General features: G+C 45.6%; 2 protein-coding genes across 5 annotated transcripts; one reads left to right on the top strand and one right to left on the bottom strand.

The window, feature by feature from the left end:
- Positions 1 to 766: 766 nt before the first annotated feature.
- On the bottom strand, positions 767 to 12,188 carry usp5 (ubiquitin specific peptidase 5 (isopeptidase T)). Of its 4 annotated transcripts, none has more exons than XM_084471373.1 (20): positions 11,935 to 12,188; positions 11,291 to 11,419; positions 11,134 to 11,215; positions 10,917 to 11,044; positions 9,661 to 9,806; positions 8,502 to 8,686; positions 8,147 to 8,241; positions 7,053 to 7,246; positions 6,597 to 6,668; positions 6,054 to 6,141; positions 5,793 to 5,918; positions 5,411 to 5,564; positions 4,624 to 4,789; positions 4,402 to 4,490; positions 3,628 to 3,813; positions 3,070 to 3,213; positions 2,827 to 2,969; positions 2,446 to 2,596; positions 1,976 to 2,060; positions 767 to 1,588 (listed from the first exon to the last, which is right to left on the bottom strand). In XM_084471373.1, exons 1-20 carry the CDS (start codon positions 12,040 to 12,042, stop codon positions 1,495 to 1,497), a joined length of 2,565 nt encoding a protein of 854 aa, XP_084327499.1. In that variant the 5' UTR covers positions 12,043 to 12,188; the 3' UTR covers positions 767 to 1,494. The 4 variants fall into 4 exon arrangements, with proteins under 4 accessions (XP_084327499.1, XP_084327501.1, XP_084327500.1 ...); XM_084471375.1 differs by having other exon boundaries at positions 3,685 to 3,813; XM_084471374.1 differs by having other exon boundaries at positions 11,134 to 11,200.
- A 370-nt stretch (positions 12,189 to 12,558) lies between these two features.
- p3h3 (prolyl 3-hydroxylase 3) lies at positions 12,559 to 19,820 on the top strand. Its single transcript, XM_084471624.1, has 16 exons — positions 12,559 to 12,995; positions 13,214 to 13,398; positions 13,656 to 13,814; positions 14,420 to 14,612; positions 15,013 to 15,144; positions 15,250 to 15,398; positions 15,709 to 15,798; positions 15,926 to 15,978; positions 16,075 to 16,154; positions 16,481 to 16,608; positions 16,732 to 16,827; positions 17,606 to 17,756; positions 18,051 to 18,168; positions 18,532 to 18,607; positions 18,864 to 19,004; positions 19,377 to 19,820. The coding sequence occupies exons 1-16, from the start codon at positions 12,617 to 12,619 to the stop codon at positions 19,542 to 19,544; spliced, it is 2,298 nt and encodes a 765-aa protein (XP_084327750.1). The 5' UTR covers positions 12,559 to 12,616; the 3' UTR covers positions 19,545 to 19,820.
- Positions 19,821 to 20,111: the final 291 nt, after the last annotated feature.

Genomic DNA, 20,111 nt, shown 5'->3' with positions numbered 1-20,111 from the left:
TTCTACTGCCCGGGCCTCGGATTAGTAAAGCGCCAGTGTCTTACATTGAGGGAGGAAGCTTGAGTGTGAGTAGAAGTCCTGATTCCAGAGCTAAAGTACAAAGAGACTAATTCAGACAAGTACGGGGTCCAGGGACAGACTGCACACAGCACTGAGAGAGAGCCACAAGCCACTTAGGACGGGCACTGAATGAATGAATAGGCTATGTATCCTAAGTATGGATCAAACCAAATAATGACTTGAAATTGAGTTTGAATTGTCATTGTTTTGGCCTTCCCCTGAGACACGGTAATACAACATGCACTTGAAAAGACTCAAGTGCAAAAATGATGGCCTAGAGCCACTAGCAATATGAAATAAAGCTAGAAGAAATTCTGCATTACTCCTCACAAAGCAATCCAGTTGTGTTTCATGCAACATAAATGCATGCTATAACTTGCCTGCAACTGCTGATCAAAGCTTGTGTTTGTGAGAGTTAGATAAGATATTTTCCAGGATCCTTTTAAAAATTGACGACTGCAGTTGAAGTATATGAGTGAAATATATCAAAGAAATAGCTACAGTTTGGGAAAATGCAACCCTATACTCTTTGTGGGTCTGCTCAGAGCATCAGATTTTTACTAGATCATAAAGGCAACTAACCAAACTGTACACACTACTTCTCAATTGTATGAAAAATAAATGTGCAAAGGATTCAGGCCTGAGGTTAAAGAAGAATATTGCAGGCTGGTTTTAAAATAACGGTTGACTCATCCACACCTCAGACGAAATGGCAGAAAGACTTTATTTGTCAGAGCAGAAGTAACAAAGTAACAAAGGAAGATTTTTCTTGCAAAATAAAGACAAAAAGAAAGAAACCGAAACAAAATAACAAAATAAAATCACCCGAATATCACCCCACTCACCACACTTTAAACATCGATTTTGGTATTGGACTGTATATTTAACAGTAATCTTCTTTTTCTCGTTTACTTCCCGTCAAGTGTGGATGCCAAACAGTATTTCACTTCCGGGCGGAGGCAGGACGTGAAGAGGAACACGGTGGTCGGATGGGGGTGGGTGCCCGGCTGCGTTGGAGGGGAGGTTAAATCACCACTGACAACAAGGAGTACGGCTCCCGTTGGTTAACAACAGTGAGGCCACAACGCATACCAGTGCTAAGGAGTGGAGCGCCTAATGCAAAACAAAAGTGCTGTGAAGTTGTGTTCAGTGACGTACGGAGCTCCTCGTCGCCCTGGACACCTGCACCGCCGCCCGCCGTCACCCTCCCCCCACCCCGCCTTTAAGTGCATCACATAAGTCGTCTGATAGGTGTATTTACAACCACACGTTGTCGGTTCCGCAGCACGTCAGGGGAGCTGATAGGTATTAGGGAGCAGGGGGAGATGGGTGTTGGATTATGCCCGCTTGTTTTCCTGTATGCACATCTGTATGGGTGTGTGTGTATGTGGGTTTAAGCGGCCCCCCCCCCCCCACTTCTCCTCCCTGCTCAGCTCACTCAGCGACTCGGCGGTAGAAGTAAAGGTATCCCAGGTCTTTGGGCGGCTTCTCTGAGGCACACACTTTCTGGTCGTTGAAGATGACCCACCTGCAGAGACAGCAGGCATAAAAGAGTCGTTACATTATTATGGACGTACTGGATGAAAAAGGACATTTTAAAAGATTGGACCTTTAACATTCATTGCCTTAAAATTCGTTTTTTTATTAAAAAAAATAAAGTACATGAATAAAACAAAACAGTTAAAAGTTATAATTTAATAAGGTTTCAATAATTAAAAAGTGTAAATCACTGGTCACGTTTTGTACATAGCAGATAGTAGCATCGCCCTCCGAGTAGGTGACAGTGCCCCCTGCAGTCACCAGTTCAAACAGGTTATCGTCAGTCCACTGGGCAGACTGTGGCTTCTACCCGGATGTAATTCATTAGTTCTAACGCGTAATGAGAACATGTAAATGAAGGCGCTCCGCTACTCACTGGTGATCTTTCTTGATGTGGCAGACATAGTGGCCACACATTGTGCTCGTCCCCATGTGACTGATGAACGCAAACAGCTCGTACTCTGGAGGGGAGAAGAAGAAGAAGACCAGAGCCGCTCAGAAACCAGTATGTGAATGTATACCCATGACGAGTAGTGAAACATTTACATCAACAAAACTAGTATAATAGTATAATAGTATAATATAATAGTCTCTATATAATAGTCTCTTCCATCTGGGAGAGGTGAAAGGTGTGTGGTCTTGACGTTGGCATTCCTTCTATGGACACACTGGCAAACAACCCCAGGGACTTTGGGTGGAAGAGTGACCTTAGCAAGCATCACGGCCCCCTGTTCCAATAGCCCGTCTTTCAAAGGTCGTCTGACTTTCTGCCGTGACTGTTCATAACCTCTTGTGCTCTCAAAGCAAAGCGCTCCCCGCCTGGTCTGTCAGTACTGGAATACTTACTGCCCGATCCGTCTCTGACCCGGGGCCCCGGGGGGGGCTCCCTGCTCCCCTCGCTCTCGGCAGCTGAGCGGCCCCCTTCTGACACCTCCATGGACTCCAGGTCGTCGAGGTGGGAGAAGATCCAGTCCACGGCCCGGTCCAGGACGTTACTCTGCAGAGCACAGGGTGCCACGTTACGTTGACGGACACAACTCCTCCCTTCAGTGCATGCTGCTCTTCAGTAACCCTGACATCTTTTATTGCTAAATAATAAAATATGGAAACTGATTTATTCATACAAAATAAAAATGCAGTTTCAGGGCTGCTCTTTTAACTCTGCAGCTGTGCACGGCTCTGCACCCCAGCAGCCCTCATGTCGACGTGGACCAGTGGTCTTCATACCGTGGCTCTGAGGGCCTTGCTGGCCTGGTCCCGGCTGAAGCCCATGGAGACGATGGTGGCCAGGTGCTCCTCCGACAGGCTCTCTGTGGGCGTGGTCCCGGGGGCGGAGCTGCAGCCAGGCAACACCAGCGGGGCGGAGAAGTCTGCAGACAAGAGACACAGCGATGATTGATACATCGTCTGGTGAGCGACCACACGGAGACTGGTGACTGATGAGATGGCTCAGAGCACTCCCAAGCCCACCTGGGTCGTCCATATGGCCCATGACCCAGTTCATGGCCGCGTCGATGCCAGTGTTGCCGGTGTAGTACACCGCCTTCCTGCAGGCATCCAGAGGGAAGCCCATCTCACACAGCTGGGACACGGTGGAGTCGTCCAGCACGGGGGCTGAAGAGGGTGGAGGAGGACAGGGGAGTTAGTGGATGTTTGATGGCGGACCGACTGAAGGCTTTCTTAAGACCTACCAACACCACCTTCATACCCGACTGCACTTCCCTGTGTCTGAGTGTAACATATGGTGGCTTTAATTAAAAGTAAAAAAAAATACAATTTATTATAATTAATTTCAATGAAACTATATTAAACTAAATGAAAAAGAACAAATTATATTAATTAAACTCAATCAATCCTAGGGACTTGGAAACAAAATATTAAATGAAGGCTAAAGACAATAAAACCATTTCAAGATTGAAATATGAGATGACAAAGGAAAAAAAAGTCTGGAAACAAGGATAAGGCGAGGGGACAAACAGCGGGCGGACAGACGCAGGAAGAAAGGGCAGAAAAGACAGACAGACTGACACAGCAGTGGGGAGTAGAGAGAGTCGTCCTCCTCGTTGCCGTAGGAACCCAGGATACCTTTGACCTCCACGTCTGGGGTCATGAGTGGGGGCGGGGCCGTTTCCGGCAGAAGCTCCTCCCCTGGCTGCTGGCCGGTGGCACGCAGGTCGCCCAGGTCCAGCGTGTCAGGGACATCAATGCTCACGTCTGATTGGATGAGCAGACGGAACGCACAGCTTCAGAATCGATGGCCGACGGAGCCCACTCCGCAGGCTTTTTCTCTACTATGTACATTTACAACACGGCTCTTCTCCGATTTTTTTTTGCCTCTGATTCACGTCTCTCGTATCACTCCGCAAGTAGTCCGGTAACTTATCATCCCCAGCGTATTCGGTTGCTAAGCGACGTCAACGTCTTTGGCGGACTATTTCTCTGCTGCTCAACACTACAAATGGTAGCAAATTAATTGTAAAAAGACACACTGTGTGAAGTTATTTTTTTGTTTTGGCAAGTAGCCGTGTAATAAGCGGGCTGGTCATTATCGAAAATAAGCCCCTTCAGGGCAAAGCTGACCCCTCAGCTTCGCGTCGGGGTCCGGTTCGCCCTGTCGGGGCTTATTTTCCCTATAATGACCAGCGTTCTATACATTATCCCTTAATTAATGAACCCCATTAACTTTATTGAAATAAATCTTTGATGGATACAAATGTATCAAATGCATCAGTGGTTACAGTAGTCACAAATCTCAGGTCACAAGTCAACAGAATCTTAACTAATGGCTTAACTTTGGCTCACCCAGTTTCTTTGGGACCCAATCGAGACCGAAAGTGAACTTCTTGATCTGGATGACGAGGTGGTCCGGAAAGGAGGCGAAGCGGGTTGTTCTGTCAAACAAGGACGTGCGTGAACACCAACCTCATGAGAGCAGATATATATATCTATATATATAGATATATATATATAGACGTTAAAAACAGGGACCGATCTAAGACTCAGGGCTCTGTGATGAAGCCCTACTTGGTGGCGGTGGTCTTGGCCTGCACGGCGGAGCTCCAGAAGTCACTGAGGACCTCCGGCTCGTTGAGCGCGGCCATGCAGGCACTGAAGGGGATCTGGGCCCTGACGGGCGGGGCCGGGCCGGAGTCCGCCTCCTCGCGCCGGCGCTCAGCCTCCTGCAGCTCCTCTGTGGGCCACGGAGAGAGGGGGGGGGAAGGGGGAGAAGGAGCGGTCATCAGGGAGGACATTCCGGCTGGGAGTGGCAATGTGGAATTGAAGGTCAAACCAAAAGCGTGTAAACGAAAATAAAAAAATAACCTTTGAAGAATGATAAAGTATCTGTTAGTGTTGACAGCCAGATAGATTTTTTTTTTTTTTTTTAAACCACAAAAGGTCAGAGCAAACATGCAGAACCATTGGTCACTTAGTACTCAATAGAAATTCCCCTGTTGCAGATCTCTTTGACAACAATATGCTATACAACAATCTGCGTCACAGACAAAACATGCTTGTTCCCTGTGGTACGATGCTGTCCTCTATCTAGTTCAGTGCTCTCTCAAAATGTCTCTTGGCACTGGTTGATGATTCTGGGATCTACCAGTCCAACAGATGTAATGCAGCAGCGCATGAGACAGCTGCCGAGGCACAACACTGAATTATGCCGCATTACAGATGATGGCACATGTCCATTCCTTGGTTGTGGTGAAAAGTAAAAGAATCAAAGTGATCTCTGAGTCTGAAAAATGCAGCAGCACCACATTCTTTGTCTAGATCCTCAGGTCAGTCTCGTGTTACGGTCCCGCCTTACCCGTGTTGGTGGCCTGGTCCATGGGCACAGGCAGCTGCAGGATATAGTCCACCCTCTGGGTGTACTTGGCTTTGTGGGACTGTTGACACACGATCCTCTCCTCTACCAGGAACCTGAAGGCCTCAGACGGGTTGGCCCCCGAGCGGCAGTTCCTCTGTGAGAGAAATTTATCGTTTTTAAATCGTACCTCTTTTACAAGAGCCACTGGGGCGAGACCAGCAGCAGTAAACCAGAACACAAGAGTATATTGTATAACACAACAAAGCACTACAAAGACAGCAGTACAAACTAATAGAAAAATATCACAAAATGGGAGCAGATGTTACAGATAGAGTCTAAGGTGCAAAAACAGCACGCTAGGGGGGAGGGGGCACAAACTCACCTCCACCATGTTTATGAAGTGCAATAAAAACTCCTGGGCATCCTGCTGCCGATTGGTGGAGAACTCGGCGTGGCCCCGTCCGATCAGGGCTTTGAACATGCGCGGAGCGATGCCCACCTGGTCCCCCTGGAAGGAACACAAGCATCAACCTTAATGTAACACGGGTACGCTGCACCCGCTGTCACATCCCTTTATACCCGCATCACAACACAGCCATTCAGCCCAACACAGTGAGAGTGGAGTAATGGCGTCGGGTCCTACTCTGGGCTCAGCTGTGCCGTTGTCGTCCCCGGGGTCCGGTGCTGGTTTGGAGTAGTCTCCTGACAGAAGGCCGTAGCCAAGCTTGGCTCTGCAGCATGGAGAGACAGAAGGTACTGGGTAAGCTTGGTATAATCAAGTGTAGCAGTGCGCAGTGAGATGGAAACTCACAAGGGCATAGGTGAGTTTCATTTAAAACAACATAATTGGCTTCTGGATGAATGAGATTCTATTAGGGTGGCTGTCAGCCACCGAACATTAACTCCATCTTCTAAGTTAACTGGCTGTTTGCAGTGTTTGTGTTTGTTTTAAGTGTGCTGTTGTGCTTACACTTGACGACTAATTGCCCTGTGGGGAAATTAAAAGTAATGAAAAAAAGAGAATGTATAGCATAATTAACCTAAATGGCTGATCAGTGACTGAGGATCCGTCGGTGTGTGTTGCATTCAAGCACCAACCACTGTATACGTGAAGATACCAACCGTTTCTTAAAGTGCTCAGACCAGCTCCAATGGAAGGACAAGGAGCTTGATGGCAATTACTCACACTTGGGTTTTGAAGTCCTGGGTGGGATCGCTCGGGGCCTCGTCAAAGATCTTCTGGATGTTGGACACATACCTGGTAGGCACAGGTACAAGGACTTAACTAGCTCCTTTGAGTAATAATATTACTGTATATGGGTTTTGAGTGTCCTTTCATTGACAATGAATTATAATAATCTTGATGTAATATATATATATATATATAGTTTGGTTGTTTATGATATATTATGATAATAAGGTATATTGATTTTGTTTATTTTAATATCCTGTAATATACTCTAATGACCCTAAATAAGAGAATTAGACCATAATGTAAAGTCTCCACATGACCCCCCCATGATTATTCACCATCATCTTGATAATAATTCCGCCATATCACTACCCTACTGTTACACACACCTTGCCTCAACGCTGAGTAGGGGGGGGGGGGGGGGGGGGGGCAGCGTGGAGGGGTACTCACTTGGTCTGGAAGTCTGGCACGGTGAAGAGCACTTGCATGACGGAGTTGAGGTAGCAGCTGTTGCCCAGGTTCTTCATGCCGGTCAGCCCAGAGCCGGACAGCGGCCGCAGGGTGGTGCCGGACTCCTGGATCACCTCCCACTCCCCCACCCGCTGGTTGACTGCGATCTCCAGCTCTGTCATGGTGTGCTCCGTCTGGGTGGTGGCAGCAGCAGGGGGGGGGGGGGGGGGTGGGGGCGGTGTCACTTGAATGCAGATAAGAGAGAATCACATTCTCTCTTATCTGCATTCAAGTGGCCAATTAAAAGGATCCAATTGTTTGGCTATATATAACTCTGTTTGATGAGTTTGGTTTTGTCTAGTTTCTTTTTTTTGTCAGCCTTTAATCAAGATAATCCTGCGCCTTTCTTTTTTTTGCAGTTTATGAATTATATCATGGTAACATTGTTCTCTGAAACGCAACATATAATCTTTTGAATCGCACTGTATGGATAAAGTTCATTATTATTGGACACCATATTAAAAGCAATAAAATGAAAGAGTGATGGCAGCAGTGAGTAAGTAAACAAACCGATATAAAAACAGGAATATGATCGTGCTCGTGCAAGTGACAACAAAGATAATTCAGCATAAAGAACCAGATAGAGCATAACAGCAGTTATGCACATTATTAAAACTTAACAGCTGGAGTCGCAATAAGAATAAGTAGAGTCGCCTGGAGGACTAGCCTTAAAGGAGACATATTATACCAACCGGTGTGAGTGTGATTAGCCTAGCCCTCTAGGTTGACACACCCACCAATGGTGTCAGAAGCGGCACATTTTCAAAACGGCTTGTAATGGTTATTCACACTCACACCTGGTGGTATAAGATGTCCCCTTTAAATATTGATTTGTGAGGTACACATTTCTTCACCGCTCCTGGTTTACCATCTCTTCAGCTGCTGGGAGCTCTCTGAAGGGTCAGACACACACACACACACACACACACACACACACACACACACACACACACACACACACACACACACACACACACACACACACACACACACACACACACACACACACACTATAATTGTGGGAGACACATTACCTTCTGCATAGTCATCATGTCGATGCCAAAATGTGACAGATGCTCTGGAAGCTTTGGGTTGAGCACCATGTCGTCTTCATCATAGGAATACACATCTGAATTAAACAAGGGCACAGGGTTGGCCGTTAACACTCAGAGCCACAGAGCTTCTTAATGCCTTTTCTCACAATGGTCGTCCATTAGACCACAGTTAGCCTCATTAGGGACTACACAGGATAAGCACTCTCACTTTAAAATCCTGCTACCCTACTGCTGGGCACCGTTAACCAGTATAACGACGAGTCCAAAGGATGCGGTCCTGGCTCACACAACATATTATTAAAACCGTTTTTAGATCCACTTCTTAGGCTCCTACCTGCTCCATCAGGGGTGATGGTTCCCAGCTTAACCGCGAGAGGGAAGCCAGTCTGTTGGAAGTGAAGCAAAGCGTGGTTGTTGCCCCCGGTGCCGTCAAAGTACCTGCGGCCACAGAACACCTTGCCGTCGGTCAGGTTCATCCACAGGTTCTCCTGCAGGTCACACACCTCACACCGCCAGCCACTAGGGGAGAGCATAAAGGAACTCGTTCAGGAAGGGAGACAGACCCTCACTAATTCATTAATCACAATACTAGAAAAATGTCAGTACAAATCTAAAATCTTATCAAATAGAAACATTACACATTAGTTATAGGTTTGGTTACATATGATGAGTAATTATATATCTATAAAAAGAAGTCATTTCTATGCATGTCCTTCGCATATCTCTAGAAAAGTCTGATCTGCTTCACAGTCGGCGTGTGTATTGCTGGGGACAAGAGAAAGTGCAATGTTGACTTCTTTGGATACGCGACACGTACAATATTAATACATAATGCATTAATACAAAACAATCTACCAGCGCCGTCTGTGCAGCAGAGGGGGGGACTCTTGCTTGTCTTCAAGAACATCAAACTATGCCGGCAAGGCTATATTGGCAAAGGGCCCAACCGGCATAAACAATCTATGCTGTCAACGCTACATACTCTAGACTTTTAACAAAACAACAGTATCACTAAAACAGGAGTAAAATCCTATGTTTTAGCATTCCACTCTCTTCCGACCGATCTTTCTGTGATGTCGAAGTGCCTTTCAGTGTACTCTTCGACGTCAAAATGCAGGAAAACCGGCTTATCGGACAGTTATAATATAACAATACAGTGTGTGAAGCATTTCATATACAACATCACACCTTATAAAGCTCCTTCACAATGACTGTACTAAAAAAATAATCTGCCCCCTTCTTCCTAGGACTCTCCTAAGGCTATTTATTTATTTTTTCATCCGACACAGGTGGATGATTACACCATAAGACTCAACGAAGCGCAGTGTTGACTGTGTTTGGATGAGCGGTTCTGAAAGAGATACAGACCCGTTCCAAACACAGATGTTTGGAACGGTTTTGAACTGCACTAGTATTTACAAATTGGATTTAGAAATGTTCGGAGGATAACTCAATAACAACATTAATGAGTGAACTGTGACACTGATCTTCACCTTGGTGGGATTTTGAGTCCGTTGTCGAGTTGTTTGAGGTCAACGGCATGTCTGGACTCCTGTCGAAGCTCCCCATCCCACTGCTGGACTTGCAAGGCATGAGACACTGAGTCTGCAGACATGAAACCCGCCATGGATAGAGACACCTACAAAACAAAATGTAGATATAAACAATCACACCACATTCAGCTACAATAATAACAATTTTTTACCACAAAAAAACAACAACACATTTTTCATAGTCATTATTCACACATTTCTTTATGCAAAAATATAAACATTCTGCTCCTTGGTTCTTTTATAGCCAAATACAATATGCACAACATCCTCATCCTCAACATGCATTCTGCGACAACAACTTTGGGAACCAGGTCAGCTTGATTTACAACCAAAAATATGATCATGTTTATTCATCCAATCATATAAACCCTGCAATGGCAAGCCTTTCCATTTGATACATCCAATAAACTCCCAAAGGACTGAATCACAATTTCATCTTTTCACTTTCATCAAATATAATACAATATATTACACAAGTAAGAATGTGCACTCTATAAGCCACTCTATAAGCCAGTAAAATCAAGATGTATGCAGAGAGCGAGACTCTTCGACTGCATTTGTTAAAGCAGAGGGAAATACGCAAGAATAAAAACTGCCCTTGTTTGACCGAAGATACACCAGACATTTGCTAAACAAAGTGACATTTGCGTGGATGAGTGTTGGGCTCAGTTGAAAGTTTCGAGGAGTCAAAGTATTGATCTTGGACTCTTTATACAGCCGATGTCTGCGAAAGATGGGTGTCCATTGATCAAATTATCACACTGTTTGATTTTATCAATGCTTTGCAAAGAGGGCTAGCTGAGCTCTCTGCAACCTTTCGATAACTTAAACCTGCCTCTGCTAATTTTACCAAGGCTGCAAAGTAAGTTCTCTCACAGTCCATGTTGTCTTTCTATGGGCAGCTTGCCCATCCTCATCTCAGAGACCGTAACTGAACGCTAATAAGATGATAATAATGATAATGTTAATGCTTGGTTCAGTGGCAACCTACCGAGAACTCATCATCATTAGATATAGATTATGTTTTTGTGTATGTGTATGGGGTGAAGCTATTTTCAGAGAACAAACTCAATAATAGCTTGACTTAGTTATACCTTTGAGTTTAAAAATAGGTTCTTTGTCTGTTATACATGCTGCATAAATTATATTTGACCTTTAAAAAGTGAGATCAGGACTGTTGGTGTGGGTTATCTCACCCGTTCTTTAACAACATCAGGCATGGTGGCAAGGTCCTCTGAGGTCACTTGCTGTCTGTCCGGGAAGATGACAACCTTAACATCCTCTTCATACTGATCCTGTTCCACATCGAAACCTCCTTCGATCCCTGGGACACGCATCAGAGACCAGAAGGCAGCATTAGGGGGTGTCCATCCATATAGGGGTACATATCTGTGTCTATGGGAAGGCTCTCACCTATGGCCAGTCTTGTGGGTTTCTTCTTAGGAGGGTCCCCAGAGCTAGAGTTATTATCATCCTCCTTCTGTAAGACATCACACTATATCACACAAAATATAAATAAACCGAAAAACCATCATGTAAGATTTACATTCATTACATTTTTTATGGTCACCTGAGCTTTACGGGTGCGGGTGAAGTGCAGGTAAGCCCGCTGACCAGTCCGAGCATGGTGCCGGTCCACATACTGACTGCCAAAGCCGAGGAAGCTGTTCATGCAAACATACAGACCCCCCTCGCTCTCCTGGAATTCAAGAAAAAGTCATTTACTTGCCAATGATTGCCAGTGTCATCGCAAGAGAAAGTGAGAGTAAATAAACAAACGATAATAAGTAACGTTACACATACAGTTTAATTATGTTCTGACTGAGTAGATAGAGTAGTAGACTGCTGTTAACATGTTACATTTGAACATGCAAACGGATTGTGTGCAGAGCCAACTGCGGAAGTGTACATGTTGTTTCGGTGTAGCCTAGCTTAGCGATGTGACAGGTGAGGGGCTAGCACAACAATCGCTCGGCTAGCCCGCTAGCCTCTTGCGGCTAAACTGTCTGGCTGCTCCTAGCTGACAGGCTAGTTCAGCTATTAGCCTAGCTTAGCTAGCTTCTGGGTTGAATTCGTCAGTTGGAAGGTACATATTCACAGCGAGATAACGCTGCTGAACACTTTATAGGATGAAGACAGATTAATGTTAGGTTTGAAGTGGTGTAACTCTGTGTTACGGCAACCGCGAAGGCTTGAAAGCTGCTCAGGGCTCACCGGCGACGAAAATGACAAGGCGCATTCGTCTTTGTGGACACGGTCCCCGGGCCTGGGGACCCGGATTGTGGACAAAACTGACATCAGAACCTCTCCAACGTCCGCCATGGCCCTTGAGCTAGTGCTGTCTTTCAGTGGGATTTTATCTCGACTGAGTCTTGACTCCCGTTTTTAATTCCTCGGCTCGGAAAAAGCTCCCGTCGCTTGAAGCAGCTGCCCCTCTCCGCCCGGCTGAATGAATCACTGTGATGCTCGCCTTGTGTTGTCGACGCAAGGCCGTCAGCTGCACCACGCGCGACGCTCCACTTCCAAACCGTAAAGTGTGGAATAGTCGACCACCATGATATTGCACTCACTCTCTCCAGTTGGCCATGACCAGGATGCTCCACGGCCAAATCGAATAGTCTTCATCAATAAATAAGCACCTTCTCCGTTCAATAAATGTGTCTTTTTTTATTTTGCGGTTTTATTATGAGGACCTCTGAAGCAAATTCCCGTTTGTAATGTTTGTGTAACACTGGCTGATTTACGGTAAAGAATCTATAAACAGACATGACTACGGTCTAGTCCTCCGTATTATTATTCATTTCGAATTCATGAAATTAAATTGGAGAGGAGGAATTCTCCTGTGCTTCGAATAAGATGGGCAGACAGTCATTATGGAGATCATGTCCTTAGCCTTATGCAGATTTCTAACGGTAGTAAACTTTGTGTAAGCCCGAGATTTCTGGAGTCCCTCCTTTATTACTCGACTCTTCCACATTTTCTTGGGACCATGGCGCTGGACGCAAACCATTTCGCTGTATACGTGGCGTTGCAAAGCATTATATTGTCATCATGTACTTTAATCTTGACCGCATCTGGCAGTAGTTTTACATCTTCCATGGGACCGTTACTGCCGTATGATTTGTTATACTACTCGGGAGTGCGTGCGTATTTTAAAGAAGATTGGGACAAGGCTGCAGAGTTGCTCGAGAAGTCCATCGCTAACAAGGAGGCGATGCGACGTCTTCGCAGGAAATGTCATGAGGACTGTTTCGCTGCTGGGACAGACATACTTGGTAAATTGGGTATAACATATATTTATTATTTATAGCAACAGTACAAAAAGCATCGCTCGTGTGTGTGTGTGTGTGTGTGCGTGTGTGTGTGTGTGTGTGTGTGTGTGTGTGTGTGTGTGCGCGCGCGCGTTATCAAGAATCTCAAGAATTCCCTCACTTCAATATCTTTATTATTGATGCAATGCTATTCATCCAGCCTAACCTCTTTGTTTTGCCAGACTCGGAAGGTGGGAGTGTGTGGGACCTCCGGACTCTGGAATGGGTGCAACGGAGAGCAGAGTGTGTGAGGTTCTGCGTGGGACGGTCGGTGAGTCCTGCCGGATTGCTCCCTGTCTCCGTGGATATAGACTACGAGTTCAACACGCGCAACCCCTACAACTTCCTGCAAGTCATCTATTACAAAGTAAGCCACTCTTCAGGTTATATACACCATTGTCATACACTTTTATTATTGCCTTATTCAAAGGCTTTTACTTTTTAACACTCTACACTGATTTCAACTACTAAAACTAAGGTTTTGGAAATGGGCTGTATTGATTGTGAGTGGGTGAATGTCTAGCACTTATCCTTCAGACTGCAATACAAGATCTTACATTATTCATTTCTCGATCTCCACACCTCAGTGCTGAGGTAAATCAATACAAACGCTCTCCTCTGCAGTTGGAGAAGCTGCAGAAGGCGGCTAGTGCGGCGCACACGTTCTTCGTGGTCAACCCGAGTCACTTGGAGATGAGGAACAACATTGAGAAGTACAGGAGGATGAAGGGGGTGACCGAGGCCGCGTTTCAGGACCGAGAACAGCACAGGGAGATGCACTGGGTGAGAGAGAAGTCCTCTGCCTTCGAGGCCAATCAGAGTACACTTACATATCCCAGGCATGACTCAGCAATCCATGGCCTAAAGGGGCGACATTCCTCCCTGTTTCCAAACTGAAGTTTCCTTCAGTTATCCTGGCATATAAACCAAATCAACTGGGTTTTACAAATTCACTAATTGATCATATTCTGGGACTAAAGGGCTCTTTATGGTCCCACGTTCACGCAATGCAAGGGGGTTATGGACCCCTTACGTCCTTGCGTCCACCACAAGGGCCTCACGTGCGCCTCCCAAAAATTGTAACCTTCCGTCGAGGCGACGCAGCCGCTAGGGTGTGATTGGTCCGCTCACTAAAACCCGACACAGGACCATAAACGTTCACGACTACATCTAGGCGTCTGCGTGGTCCTTGCATTGCGTGAACGTGGGACCATAAAGAGCGTGTCACTAGTGTCACTAGTATTTACATAAATGGAAGGCTTCCTCTTATGAGCCTGTTTATAATCCTTGCTTTCCAAATTATTTTCTTCCTTCAGCTTTTTTGATCAACTTGTGAAGACTTTCTACTTGTGAACACATTCTCTCCCTTTCATTATGACAAACTGAAGGCTCTGTACGATTCGGCGCTGCTCTCCGAGGCCTCATCTGATTGGCCGCTGGCAGCCAGGAAGTGGCGGGAAAGTGTGAACGAAACCCTGAGGCAGACAGAGGACTGCAGGGTCCATTGTCAGATGTCCCCTCAGAGCTTGCCAGAGGACAGAGGAGTGGACGGAGTAGACGGGGTGTTTGAGAAGGCCGCAGGTAAAACAACAACAACAACAATATAATGTTTTCCTCCAGTGGTTCAAGATGGAGAAATATCACATTGTTGTGGTTGATTGAAAGGTGTCTGATTCTAGAAAAGCATTAGTAGATTTCTAATTACAGCATAAGAGTTGCCAGTAAGACTTCAGAGTATTAAGGAAAATAGTGCACAGCAAATTATAATTTGTCCATCTCGGGTCATTGCAATAGATTAAGACATTGATGCATATTCTATAAAGGGTCACAAAAAGTTATAATGTGTGGAGGGAATTGACAATGTCAGATGTCAAACTCTGATACAAAGCAGGACATTTTCACTACAAACAATCAAATCAATATATTTTCTCACACATTAGTAGTGAAGTAATGCTGTTGTTGTTCCCTCTGTGTGTCCTAGTTCTCTCCCTATCGCTGCTCTCCTGTCATCAGTCGTGCGTGACGCAGGTGGCCACGCGACCAGGGAGGATCTCTGCTCAAGAGGACTTCCTGCCCACGCAACTAGAGCATCAGCACATCGCACAGTTCAAAGGTCAAGGTTCAGCGTTTTTTTATACAGGATTTAATAAAAAGTTATGCTATTGTGTCACAAAAAAAACGAATAAATTTTCCATTGTAATCATTTCAATATCCGCAGCTGGTGATCTTGGTGGCGCCATACAGACTCTTCGTTCTCTTCTCCTCTTCTACCCATCTGACACCGATTCCCTGGGTAACCTGCAGTTCTACTATGAAACACTTGGGGAAGACAAAGAGTCACAAGACAAGCACAAACAGCCTGCCCAGGTAGTCCTATGTTTACGTAGCTGTAATGTTGTGGATCTTAATTATTCTAAATATTTACAGCTATACCGGGGATAATATATTCAATTTAATTCTAGTAGATGCGACCAAGCCATATATAGCCTACCTTTCATGCCATTCTCCTTGTCCAGTATTTAAAATTGAAGCGAATATTCACTGTTCAGTTAATAATGCCTAACAGCAAGTACAGGTGTCCACCCATTCAAATGAAAAAAACACCATATATTGAATATCATCTCAGTGTCTCTTTCTCTGTGTCTCTATATGACATCTTCATTGGCCCACTGCACAGGAGATAGCGAGCTACGTGAATCGCTCACTACAGGAGAAGAAGCTCCTCTATTTTGGAAAGGAGAACCTTGGGTATGATTTCATTGATCCGGTAAGCATTATTGAAACACATTCTCGAGCCTTCACGACGGAACCACTGTAAAAAAAATTATAATCCAGTAATACGTCTTGTATTAAATATAATATTAAAAACTCCTTAATATTCGGCTTTCCCGTAGGATCTGTGGACGCCAGAGGACGTGATACCAGAGTCTCTGAGGGAGTCCTGGAGGTGAGCAGTCCATAGGTCCATCCAATACGGCCACAGGACCATTCATCAGTGTCCCCCAAAAAAACATGTGCATGTTCTTCATTGTTCTCTTCACAGAGCCGAGAAAGAAATGCTGAACAAGAAAGTTAAAGAAGAGGAAAAGGAGGAAGAGATGGATGACAGTGGATTTTATGCAGGTAACACACATTGTCTATACACTCTTTTTAATTAGTTCAATTCAAAAACTTGATTTGTCACAGGCCTGCTTACATGTGCGCAGTGAAATGCTGGTATGGAAGACTCTTCAGATTATGCTAATATGTATAGTAAAAGTATGAATAATTATATAAAATACAGCATAAATACAGTACTCTTTAAATGTGTAAAATCTGTCCACTTTCCATACAGTAGGAATCAAGCCTTGGTGTAACTCACAGGTATCGTCAGTTCCCATTGCTGATGTTACAGTGCAGCACCAGAACCCACAGAGTGTGCTCTTGCGTTGCTCCGCCTGTCCCTTCAGGTGGGCCGGTGCCCCAGGTGGGAGTCACCATCACGATGGACGACGTGGCTATGAACGGCACCAACCGCGTGGTACTAGACGGCGTCATGACCAGCAAAGAGTGTGACACACTCCTGCAGCTGGCCACGGTACGCCCCCCCGTCACGTCACGTCACGTCACATCATCAGATCGGATCACCAAGCCTGAATCATTTAATACGGAAACGATTGAGCCATACCGCTTTTTGGTCTTGCTTTTCTGTGTTGCCCAGGCTGCGGCGTCGGCAGGGGATGGTTACCGGGGGCGACGGTCTCCACACACACCCCATGAGAAGTTTGAGGGACTCACGGTGCTGAAGGCTGCGAAGGTTGGTGAGAGGGCAGGGGGCTTGACACTGCTATGGTGGTTTTAACACCAATGTTCGACCAGTGGCGGCCAGGGCCATGGTGACCCCAGGACAACACCACTGGCAATAAACAGAGCACCACTTCCCTTTAGCACAATGGCCCATGTTAGTGCAATGTTTGGTGCCTCATCACTGTAGATCAACCAACAGCTACTCTAGATTATGTCATGTTCATTAAATGGGGTCTTTTTACTTAAAGGTGACATATTGTACCACCAGGTGTGAGTGTGATTAGCCGCTACAATCTTCCTCTTCTGACATCACAAGTGGGCGTGTCCACCTAGATGTATGACGGATAGATGAGCAACGTTTCCCACAGTCCACTGAGTAGGCTGGTAGACTGATCTATCCAGCCCACATCTAGGTGGACACGCTCACTTGTGATGTCAGAAGAGGCAGATTTTCAAAGCGACTTGTGACGGCTAATCAAACTCACACCTGATGGTGTAATATGTCACCTTTAACAACCGCTCCATGAAGAAGGGCTCTCTCTCTCTCTCTCTCTCTCTCTCTGTCTCTGTCCCTCTCTCCCTCTCTGTCTCGCTGTGTCTCACTCTGGCTATGAATCTGTCTCTTATGTTTCTCAAATAGCTCTGAGAGGTTTAGATAGCGCCTTTATGAGTACTCAAAGACAGTACTCAAAGACACGCGATATAAAAGACGAAATATAGTCCAAATATCAATAAAAGGTAACATTAGAACATTTCAAACATGTTTTATGTCTTTGTGTCCCTCCCAGTTGGCCCAGGATGGCATGGTGAACCAGTCTGATGCCAGGCTGCTACATGAGCTGGGTGAGAGGGTGAGGACTCTGCTGGATTCCTACTTCAGGAGCCCGCCTGGACTCTTCTTCTCCTTCACACACCTGGTCTGCCGTACTGCGATCACAGGTATAGCGCCTCTGGAGGACTCCACCGGTATTATTATGTTTATGATGATTATAATTATGACGATGACTATTATTATATTATAACTTATAATAATAGCTTGATATGTAGTAGCAGTAGAACAACAGTTATAGCAGTACTAGAAGTGCAATGCAATGCAGGGATAGTTGTTTTAAAATGCATCATAATGTAGGTTTGCAGTATACCTGTACCTAAAAGTAAATGAAACCACATTCTGTTCTATCAGCATGACCCTTGACATCATGACTCATGTGCATGAATCTGTTTGTTCCCCAGGAGATCAGGAGGGCCGTCTGGACCTGTCTCACCCCGTGCACGTAGACAACTGTCTGCTGGAGCCGGAGACGGGACACTGCTGGAGGGAGGCCCCGGCCTTCACTCACAGAGACCTCAGGTACACCCACTGCCTCTATAACACAGAGACCTCAGGTACACCCACTGCCTCTATAACACAGAGACCTCAGGTACACCCACTGCCTCTATAACACAGAGACCTCAGGTACACCCACTGCCTCTACTCAGCTACACCCACACATGACCCAGCATTAAAGCCTTCATGTAGGACAATAGTTTACCTGCTGGCTTTGCATATGTCCCTTCCATTTGGTGAGGCATAACACACGTAATCTTCTTAATTTGCAGCATTTTTCAAATTACTTTTTTCTTTCATATCGCCTGCTGTTGAACTGGCATAGCATAGCATAGCATGGCATCGCTGTACTGTACTTCCTGACGTTAAAGCCTGCTGCTTTCACAGTGCGGTCCTTTACCTGAATGACAACTTTGATGGCGGAGACCTCTTCTTCACAACCCGGGATGTCAAGACAGTGAAGGTCAGGTCAAGTTTATTTTTTAAATAACCTTTCAAATAAATTGTGAATACTTAGTATTGATATTAATATACACTATACTATACTGGCACTGAACATCACCCCAATGTATGTATGTATGTATGTATGTATGTATCATGTATGGTTGCATCTTGCTGTTGCAATGAATGGCAAACACACACATTTAAAGGACTTCATTAGATAAGTGATCTCTACCAGTGATCCCCCAAGTGATCCCCCCCCCCCCCCTACTGTGCAGGCCCGGGTGAGGCCCGGATGTGGTCGGCTAGTGGGCTTCTCCTCCGGCCCTGTGAACCCCCATGGCGTGACGGCGGTGACTGCCGGGAGGAGGTGCGCCCTGGCCCTCTGGTTCACCAAGGAGAAGCTCCATAGAGATGTGGTGAGAGAGAGAGAGAGAGAGAGAGAGAGAGAGAGAGAGAGACTCACACACACACACACACACACACACACAGTTCAGCGGAAACAATCTTTATCCTCTTCCAATGAATTGTGAAACTGCTCATTTGCATTCACCTGGTGGGTGGCATGGTGACAAGGTGTAATGCAAATCATATATGGTGTAATAGTATTCACGGTAAAATAATATAGAGCCATACTCTATATATATATAAATGATAATTTATATTATAGATTCAGTTCTTGGCCTTTTCACTTTGTATGTTTTAGTTTGATCTTAAATGGTGTGTCTGTATGGAGTTGTGTTGTAGTCTCATTCGATATAAACACCCAGCTCTTCACCTGGTTCTTCCAGGAGCGGGAGGAGGCGGAGGCCCTGTGGGCCGCCGACGGCCAGACCGTGGGGAAGGCTACGGAGGAGGCGGAGTCAAAGGGAACCTCAGGCCGCAGTGGGCGGAGCCAGACACCCAAGGAGAGGAGTAGGGGGAGGGGCCCGGTGACGGGGGGCAAGGACGAGCTCTGAGAGACACGCAGAACGGACTGCAGGGGCTGCTTTGAACTCCAACGAGCGCCCCAAAGAAGAACCAAGCCCCAGTGCCTACCAATCAACCCTGGGTGGACCTGCTCTTCAGTACCACGCCCGCGGGATCATTTGCTGTATTGATTATGAGTTGTGTATTTAAATTGTGTTTTTAAAGCAGTGTGCATGTGTGTGTGTGTGTGTGTGTGTGTGTGTGTGTGTGTGTGTGTGCGTGCGCATGTATGATAAGGAATATACTGATTCCAATGCCTGATACAGGTCATCTTACGGTGATTAGCCTCACACATGCCCTTAAAATATTTGAAATAAAAATTAAAAAAGAAATATCAAAAAGAGGCCTATGTAGCATGCTATGTGACATATTATTAACAGAGTCGGTGACGGATGTCAAGTCAAAGGGGTTTTACACTGAAGGTAGGATCAGAGTAGAACAAGTCATCTTGGCTGCATAAATAAACATGTGGAGATACTTAAAGACAGGAGCCAACAGCACGGGTAGGTCTGTTTCTCTTTGGATCTTCACAGGTTTTTATTTCTGCTATTTATTTA

Source organism: Micromesistius poutassou (genome assembly GCF_964030765.1).
Source record: "Micromesistius poutassou genome assembly, chromosome: 8".
Lineage (NCBI taxonomy): Eukaryota > Metazoa > Chordata > Actinopteri > Gadiformes > Gadidae > Micromesistius > Micromesistius poutassou.
The sequence above is the reverse complement of the archived record's forward strand: the minus strand, read 5'-3'. Positions and strand labels throughout refer to the sequence as shown.